The 10,028-nt window shown below is 44.6% G+C and overlaps 1 protein-coding gene across 1 annotated transcript in view; it reads right to left on the bottom strand.

The window, feature by feature from the left end:
• The window catches only part of Ect2l (epithelial cell transforming 2 like), a 110,950-nt gene that overhangs the window by 70,225 nt on the left and 30,697 nt on the right, over positions 1-10,028 (bottom strand). The window contains exon 5 of the mRNA XM_004628582.2: positions 189-351. Coding sequence (XP_004628639.1) covers positions 189-351 — 163 coding nt within the window. The remainder of the gene's footprint in view (positions 1-188; positions 352-10,028) is intronic.

Here is a 10,028-nt window from a genome sequence, read left to right as displayed (position 1 = left end):
AGGCATCAAGAGTCTTAAAAATTACATGAGTTATCAGAATAGTGTCTGTCACCTAGTGAACCGGTGCATCAGTCTAGCTCCCCCATCTGCACGTTTCCACGTAGGAGTCACTTGAACTCTATGGGGACGAGCACCCCGACTTCCCTGCAGATTACCACTGCCTCTGTGCCCCACTTTCAGCAGCGAACCTGTTCCGTGAGAAATCTCCAGGGCCAGCTGACTTGGGCAGCTGCACACAAATCCTTGGGGTTCAGGAACGAAAAGATGTACAGAGAAATGAAGCGCGGCAGCACGGTAGAGAAATCCACTCTGGCCACTTGCTTTTTCTCTGAAAACCAGTCTTGGACAAACCTCAAAGAAAGATACGGAAACGTGTTTCAGAGTGCTAGTATGTAAAATTCAGTTAAAATCACAAATGTGCCTTTCTCATACTACGCCCCCATAAGTTCTATAGTTTTTGTTTCCGTTTTGTGGTCCGCGGGATGGACCCGGGACCTCAAGCCTGCTAGCAAGCACGCTAGTGCTAAGCTACACCCAGCCTCTTGGATTGTGATTTCAGATAGAGTCCGGCTAAGCTTCCGGGCTGGCCCCCAACTTTGGTTCTCCTGCCTCAACCTTCCACGCAGCTGGGGTCTTGGGCACCCACCACCATGTGTGGCTCACGTCCGCATGCGCTGTACATGTCACAGCGCGCTGTTTTGCCTTGATCCATACTGTAAAATAATCCACAGACGTTGTTTTCCCCACACATTTGCCATTTCTTGTATTCTTTATTCCTGTTTATCAGGCTCAGTTTCCATTCAGTATCTATTCTTTTAGACTGAAAAGCTTCTCTACATATTTCTTCTGTGCAAGTTTTCTAACAATGGATCTGTCAGTTGGCTTATCTGCAAACGTCTTTATTTCATTTTAATGTTTATGGTACCATGATAACCTCATTAATTAATTTCAGTTTTGTTTTTTTTTTTTTTTTTTTTTGAGACTGGGTTTTGCTGTGTAGTTTGGGCTACCCTGGAACTCACTATGTAGCCAAGGCTGGCGTCAAACTTGTGGCGACCCTCAGCCTCCCAAGTGCTAGGATTACAAGCATGCTACCATGTCCAGCATGATTTCAATATTTATCAACTTGTAACTATTCTGGTCTCTGCTATATCACCTTCTTCCTCTTCCTTCTCTTCTTCCTCCTATATCCATATGTCATCTTAAAGAATATCCCAAACATCCTATTATCTCATCAGTAAATACTTCAGTATGAGTCACTAAACAACAAGGACATTTTTAAAGGGTTGTTCGGTTCCCTTTTTTTCCTTGAAAACTTCAAGAATCTCTAAGTGAGCTGGCCTGTTCATAACAGCACCCTTCACAGCTATTTCCCAAACTGCCTCACCGGTCACCTAAACACGAGGGGCAGGGCTTCAAGGGCACGGAGCCCAAGGCCACCCCTGGTCATCCCAAAGACTGTGCATATTTTGGAACCTACGGGCATTTCATAGACCACACACACACACACACACACACACACACAGTTGGTCCTGCACCAACTAAAATAAATACATAAATAAATAAGCCTTAACGTTGACTATCTTTTTTCTCCATTAGCGAAAATCCAGATTTTCCCTGGAGCCTGTTATCTCCTTCACACCAGACACTCTCACAGCTGATTCGTACTGGCTAGAGTTTTACTAAGTAACAATCCACTAAAACTCATTTTACCTCAGTCCTTTGAGGCCCCAGAATTTTCTTCCACTGGTAAGTGGCCACTGCCACTCACTGTTACTGAGTCCCAGCAGGCGTGAACTTAGAAAAGTCATGTGTATTTCTGTGGCACCAGGGATTGAACTCAGGACCTTGTGCTTGCCAGGCAAGCTCTTATTCTACTGAGCTATGTCCCTGGCCCTAGAAAAGTCATATCTGAATAGGTCTCATCACACAAGGAGGTTTCTAGGTTCTTTTTCTTTTTCTTTTTTTAATAAGCAGAATATATTTATTGAGAGAAAGAACGCTCCTGTCCCGAGAGAGGGATAGGAGGAGGGGCCTGAGCAGGGAGTTCCCCACCTTTTTTTTTTTTTCCGTTTTTGTTTTTTTGGTTTTGGTTTTTTGAGATGGTGTCTCACTCTGTAGTTCAGACCAGCCTTGAGCTTGCTTATGTAGCCCTGGCTGACCTCAAACTTGTGGCAATCCTCGTGCCTCAGCCTCCTGAGTGCTGGGATTACAGGTGTATGCCACCATAACCAGCTCTTCTAGTTTCACATAAAATGAAAGTCGCATCTCTGATGAAGAATAAAAAGACCTTAGTCTTCTATCTGAATGGGTTGCTAATCACCCATGAGAACCAGAGTTAGTCTTGACCACTACTGTATGCAAACTGCCGGCTTGAACTAGAACCTCCCTTTCAACCCTCATAACTTAAAAACATCAAGAGGATGATCCATCTTAGTATAATGATAAAAAAACTGTGGATTATCCATGGCACTGGAGGCTCTGTGGCTCCAGTAGCCACAGTTCACTGCCCTGAGACAAACACGTACCTGAGCAAGCTAACTGGTAGTCACCTTGCAAGTCATGCCCTGGCACCACGCAGGGCTGGACTATCAGGCTGTCTCTTGCTAAACAAGTGAGCTATCCAGCAAGACCCTTGGCCACCTTTCTGACTCAGATACAGCACCCTGATTTGTGTGAGCCCAACCCTTATGCTTGATCCTTGTGTTTACATGAAGTGACCACATGAAGAAAAGAGCTTGCTTTGACAATATCAGTGAACAGCAAGGTGAAGCTCAGAAGAATTTCAACAGCGAACTACCATAAAGAGCGCAACTAGCTTCTTTGGTCTCCGTGGCACGAGCAAGATGACAAAGGGACTGTCATCATTTGGAGAGCACATGCGTGCCGTCGCCATGGCTCTGAGGCCCTCCACCTTCAGAAGTCAGCCTGTGGCAAATGTGACCACCCTACCACACATAAGAGCAAGCACAGAAGGACTAAAAGGCTAAAAGGAGAAATCCCACCGGAACTGGGTGAATGAGGTACCTAAAAATTGTATATGGCAGATTGAGGCATGGATTCTGTGAAGGAACCACAGCTAACCCAAGAGAGTAGCTGCTGTAGCAGTCAGTTCATCATGAGAATTTCAGCTATTACTCAGAATAAATGCTTTGGTTTTAAAAGATAAAAAGGGCCAGCCAGAACCAGGGTTTGATCCCCAGTGTGCTGTGTTGGCCCTACCCCTGAGGCACGATGAGACTATAATTGAGACTGGGTGTGGTGGCACGTGCTTGTAATCCCAGCAGGTCAGAGGTTGAAAAGAGGAGGATCTGTGCAGTGAAACCCTGTAGACCCTGAACTAAATACAGAAAGAAAGGAAGGAGGGAAGGAAGGAAGGAAGGAAGGAAGGAAGGAAGGAAGGAAGGAAGAAAGAAAGAAAGAAAGAAAGAAAGAAAGAAAGAAAGAAAGAAAGAAAGAAAGAAAGAAAGAAAGCAGATTACTAGGCAAGAAATTATTTTAATCCACACAAGAACCATTCTTATGCACAAAGCCTGTACAATTTTTAACTATGCCAAACTTGAAGACTTCCGTAAGTCTGGGTTTTCCAAGTGTCCTCAATTACTATACAGTTTCTTATCCTCCCTCAGGTGGTTGAACTACTTTGGCATCTAGGAATTGGTGAATAGTGAAGAGGACAATTTGTGGAGAGGTGGTGTATGCTGCCCTCTGTTCTCAAGTAGTACTCAGCTAAACAGGAATATAAATGCCTGTTTTTTTTCATGATGGGCTCAACTTCCTCAATAGACAAACAATTCATAATGTTCTGATTGAAGGCATTCGGTAGACATGAAATTGGACACTGACATTGCCTCTTCTCTCCTCAGAGGTCATTCATGATATCAAAATAGTGACACCTGTATTCCTGGGGGGTCAGACTCTAAAGTGCAGCCCAGTTCATCCTGGCAGGGAGGTGATGGGCCGTGATTGATGGACAAGGAGGTAGAGCCAGTGGGTGTGAAGAGGGGACAGAAACTATCTTTCCTACCACAGATGAATGCTATGCACCACTGAGCCCCAGCCTTCCATTGTTTCCTCACTGTTGGCCACCACTTGGCCCAGCTATGTGAGATCTTCTTGACACTCACCTGAGAACAAAAGCATAAAACATGCTTATAATTTAATGCCAGCCACAGAAAATGCAGAGAATTACACTCAGTGATCCTCATGTTCCAGGGGCTGGGTTGAGAAGAGACACCACCAGATGCCCCTTGGCACAGGCTTAGCGGAGTGCTCTCCTAGCGGGTCTGCTTTAGCTCAATGGAAGAACAGTGGCACTCTCAACTCTCCCTGTGTGATAGGGCAGCTGTCGTACTGCACTAAGGAGCCACCACAATGAACCCCTGCTCCTCTCCCACACACTTTAACTTCATAGAGGATTACAGACATGGAGCCCTTCTCTACTTGAACTTCCATACTGACCAAGGTTTGTGCAGCCCGTCTCTAGGCTGCCTAAGCCGTGGACTACTGGAAATTGAAGGAGTATATGCCTTGCTACTTCTTGGTCCATCAGGCTCTTCTCAATGAGCTCTAAGTATCTGTGCATTAAGTGGAACAGGGTGTGTGTGATGTGACCTTTTTACCTGCCACAAGACAGTACCTGGCACTCAGCAGGCACTCAGTAAGTATCTGTTGAATAAATATGCAATAGAAATACAACTATGAAATCCTTCTACCATCTGCTAGGGAGAAACCAATGTTTAAAAACTCATGTCCTGGACCTCGGAAATAGCTCAACAGCACAGCACCAGCCTGGTTCAATGCCCAGTACTCCCACCCCTACCTGCACAAAAGTTCACTCTCTAGGTTTTCGTTGTGAAAATTATAGAATTAAGAGAATTATAGATTTGAGAGAATCTGATGTGCCTCAATTATTTACATTGGAAAGAGAGGACAGTCATCTGACTGCATGGGCTGGACTCAGGGACCTGGGAGTCTACCGGTCCTTCTGTAGACTTTTAAATAACCTCCCCAGCCTTAGTCTCCAATATCCAATTTCTTACAGGATTTTATGCAATGAACCGGTTTGGTTCTCCTCGAATTCCTTACTTGTGCATGTTATGCCTTAGCATGCCTTTTATTATTCTCTTGTTTGCCATTTCTCCATTCCAGTTCCACCTGTACATTTGTGATTTGTGGCTAATAGAACCTCTTAGTGTCACCTGAGGCCTCTATTATTTCAGGTGACTTTCCCAAGAGAAATAATCTTGATAAATGTCTTCAGTCTATTGATTTATAATGGGAACTCGAAATTTTTAATAGAGTTGAAATTCAAAGCAAAGTTATATTCACTTAGATTATTTGCCTTTCTTTTTTAAAAGATCATTCCTGTTGGAAGAAATCTATTTCTTTGCCCTTTTTAAATGGAGACCTCTAACACCAGAACACATCTCTTTCCCTATAGAGCTTCATTAATGCACTCTATTATGTAGCTCATTTATTGCTACTCTTATCTTTTTTTTTTTTTTTTTTTTTTTGGCAGAACCGGGAATTGAACTCAGGCCCCTGTGCTTGCCAGGGAAGTGCTTATTCTACTGAGCCATCTCCCCAGGCCCCAGTATTGCTACTTTTGATATCCAGGCTGGCCACTCTGAAATGCCAGTCGTTCCTTCTGTTGGATAACAGGTTCACAAGAGAACTAGGACAGCTGGTTCCGGACGGATAGGGTTCACTCAGCCTGGGCTGAGCACAGTGAAAACTAGGACCATCTAACAGGGTAGCTGGCCTGTCCTCTTGGAAAGTTTCAAGTAATACAAGCCAAGGAAAAAGTGAGTAATTGTTCCACATCAAACGTGGACATAAAGACAGGAAATCTGAGCACAGTAGGTGATGCTGGTCCGGACTCTGGACCAAAAAGGAAACAGTGATCATGAAGGACATGGTGGAGCTGTGAATAGGGACTGTGAATCAGGTCTGTGAGCTGGACAACAGTGCCGTATCGGAGCTGGCAGCGGACAGGTTCTATAGCAGAGTCCTTGCTTGTTGTGAAACACATACAGACCTGCTTACTGTCGATGAGCATCACCTTGCAACTTCCTCTCACATGTTGCAGAGATAAAGCAAAACTGGGAAGAGGTAACTACTGCACTGTAAATGATTAGACAGAGGAATCAAGGTGGAAAGTTTGAAGAAATTATTTGCACTTTTTTTTTTTTTTGGTCTGAGATAGAGTTTTGCTATATATTTCAGGCTGACCTTGAACTCACTTTGTAGCCCAGGTTGGCTTCAAACTCACAGAGATCCTCCTACCTCAGCCTCCTGAGTGCTTGCCTTACAGGGTTGTGCCACTATGCCTGGCTATTTGCACTATTCTTGCAACTTCCTGTAGGTTAGAAATTACTGAAAAATAATATTTCTTTGAAAGTAAAAAGTCTCGACCCAGTCCTAGCCCAGGCCCGGAGAGTGTGTGGGAGAGCTTCCCACTACCCTGCACCGGCGGGACCTACTACTGGTCCCAGCCCAGGCACAGTGTGGGTGAGACCCTCTTCCACCCCCTTGGGACGCCCCCCACCACTCCGCAGCACCTCCCCCACCCCGCCCAAAGAGTAGGAATTTCAGCCACGTTCCAGGAACCCCCAGACCCAGTCCTAGTCCAGGCCCAGTGAGTGTGTGGGAGAGCTGCCTCTCCCCTCTACTCCACCTTGTCCCCTCCAGGCTCAGCTCAGGCCTGGCATACAGGCCTGGGGTGAAACCCTGCAGCTGCAATCCCTGCAGAGAGTGTAGAGGATAGACCACCCAGCTAGTCCAGGAGCAGAAAATCTTGCCAGAGGGGCACAACAGGTTCACCCCCAAGGGCAGCAGCAGGAAGGAGGTGAGCACAGCAGCCAGACCCAAGCCAGGCACAGCTGGATAAATCCAAAGGCAGGAGGATTGCATGTTTAAATCTTTGTAGATCTGAACCTGAACTTCAGTACGTGCTAAGGTTGTAACTGCAACAAAAATCTACAACAAATTTCAGAAGACAGTGCTACATAAAATGACGAGAAGGAACAAAATGCAATCTCAGAACCCAAGCCCACCCATAACAAGTGCAGGGAACATTAACACAGAACAAATTGGGAATCACACAGCGGAAAGCAATGAATCAACAGCCTCTGAAATAAAGAAACAGCTGAAGAAAGGTATAGAGGAACTCAGATTGGAAATAAAAAAAGAAATCCCTGAATTAATAACATCTGCAGTAAAGAATCAAATGCAGAAACATATGGAGGAAACCCAGTGCCCACCCAGAACAAGTGCAGAGGACACTAGCTCGGCTCAAATGTATGAATTAATAGTGTTAATAGTAAATAAGCAACAGCAGAAAGTTATAGAGGAACTCAGAGTGCAATTCTTCTCTGAAATGAAACTAGAAAGTCTCTAATTCAGTTCTAAAATATTATCAATGTATTTTGTATGTGCTTACTTTCCTGGACCCTGTCTTAAGTCATTGTTCAAGCATGCATGTGTTATTGGGGATTGAACTCAGGACCTTCACACTGAGCTATATCCCTAGCCCTTTAGTTTTGATTTTAAAATAGGATCTCACTAAGTTGCCAAGGCTGAGTTTAAACATGTAGTCCTCCTGCCTCAGCCTCTGACCTTGTAGCCTTTTCACCTAGGGGTGAAACAGAGTACCTTAAAGTGGCTGTGTCACTCTCAGCAAAGTGGTGTGTGTGTGTGTGTGTGTGTGTGTGTGTGTATGTGTGTGTGTAGGCAGGAAGGCAAAGAATGGAGATGTGCAGATGCTAGCAGCAAACAGTACCTACAAACAGAAGTGTCACTTGGGTATGTGCCCAGAACAGACAATTAAACCCAAGCAACACCTGTGTACTTGCCTTACAGATTAACACTCAGACTGAATGAGACTGTGACAATGCCAAGAGCTGCCAGTGGATTCCTGCCCCAGCCCTGTCTTGTAGCCCTCAGACTCAATTTGCTAGCTTTCAAGATAAAATGTATTCTCATTCACTATGGAACTGTAAAACAGACATGTAGAATAAGCTGTAGAGCAGAAATGTTCCCACCCTACCTTCCCACAAAAGGGTCTCAGGATCTTTAGAATTTTCCTTTCTACTCCCTTCCTACCTTATATAATCTAATGTTCTATTCTAGAGGAGCAAAAGAGAGGAATTGAGTATCAGCTGCTTTTTAAAAGCAAACCTCAAGCTATACACATTTTTATATTTCTTTGCAGTCTGCACTACATCATGGACGCATTCAAGTTCAATGAATCTTAGTTAATGTTGCAAAGGAAGAAATCTGTAAAGAGAAATAACAGCATGCAAGGAGAAAATGAACAAAATGTGCTTTGCTCATTGTTTTGTGACAAGGATAGTTTCATTTAAATAATTCATGACAATGGTTTGCTGTGTATAACTGAATGTACAATGTGTACTTTCCAAAATAACAAAGGTTGGTGATATGGAGCTTGAATCTAACTCTCTACTCTTAAATTTCTGATAAGAACTAGAAAGAAGCTGCCAAAATTGTGATGAACATGGCTGGGAGAACAGCATGGAGCAGTGGCCTGCAGGGAGTGAGTGGATTTGGCAGAGGTCCCTGTCTTCTAGTTATCTTGTCTAGTGGCTTCCACAAACACTTTATAGCCTGGTGCAGGTCTACAGTGCAGGGGATGGCCCAGCTCAGCCCGTGGTGTCTGTTTTAGTGGGGTTCAAAGAGATGGCTCGAGGGTCAGTAGAGGGTGTGCAACAGGGGCCAGGTGGGTCACTACAAATCCTGCATGGATGGGAAAGACAAGCCAGGAGCATGACAAGTTCCAACAGCTAGAGCAATGCCACTTTGGACGCAGCAGTTCATCTTTGAGGAGTTTAAAGGTAGGTCTAAGGGTTGAGCTAAATGATACTCCTCATGTGTGTGTTTATGAGGCAGATGTCAAGGGAAACAAGCTCAATGTATAACCCCTTATGGTATATTTACAAAATCTAATAAATCTTCCTAGACAGCAGGAGAGACTGAGCTGAGAAGGGAATGTATTGCACTAATTCTGAACACATAGAAGTGTTGTAAGGGCCAGAAAGATAGCTCAGCAGGCTAAGCACCTGCTTGGCAAGTGCAGAGACCTGGGTTTCATGCTTGTCCCACATGCTGCACCAGCCCTGCCCACGGGTGTGCAGAGCCAGCCACTGAGACCCAGCATGGTGGCATATGCCTATAATCCCAGCGCTAGGGAGGCTGAAAACAGGAGGATCACTATGCATCTGAGCTGCATAGTGCAACCCTGAGCCATATACATTAATTTTTTTAAAAAAACTGTAGAATAGAACAACATTTTATAAATCATAATCTTTTCAAACAGAGAAAAGTAATGACAAAGGAAACATGCAAGTTACAGAAATAAGAAACTATGGTAGGTTAGAATAGTGCTAGCGCATGGGAACTGGAACCATGAGAGATGAGCAGGCCTGGTGCCTGCAGCCTGAAGGGCGCAGAAGCAAGGCAGGGGGGCATAGAGAAAGGGGGTCCTGGGAGAACAGCCCACATCCCACAGGGTACAGGGCCGGGTCCATGTTCCCTGCATGCTTGAGCTCACCAAGTACTATCAAAACATTTAGCTGGTGAGAAAATGAGAAACAATGGAATTCCTGAAGAGGGAGAGAGTACAGGACCCTTCTGTGAGTTCCTGCAGCAGAAGCATCCCCATGGAAATTAACCTCCAAACCAGACGCCTGGAGCAAGGGCAGCTGATGGGACAAAGGACAGGTTTGTCACCTCAAGCACTAGAGACAGTTGGGTGTGGTGGTGCATGCATGTAAACCTGGCAACTGGGAGGCTGAGGCAGGAGGATTGCTATGAGTTTAAAGCCAGCCAGGACTACATAGCAAGACCTTCTTTCAAAAACAAAAAAAACAGAGGCAGTATAAGAATCCAAATGAGACCTTAACATAGATATATTTAAAATATCCAAAGCAAAATAAGTGTAACAATGGGAGCAAATTTTTAAAACATTCATTTGAAAGGGGGAAGAAACATGTTTTAAAAGTTAAAAT

Source organism: Octodon degus, unplaced genomic scaffold (assembly GCF_000260255.1).
Source record: "Octodon degus isolate 3935 unplaced genomic scaffold, OctDeg1.0 scaffold00024, whole genome shotgun sequence".
Lineage (NCBI taxonomy): Eukaryota > Metazoa > Chordata > Mammalia > Rodentia > Octodontidae > Octodon > Octodon degus.
This window is presented reverse-complemented; position numbering and strand designations above follow the sequence as displayed.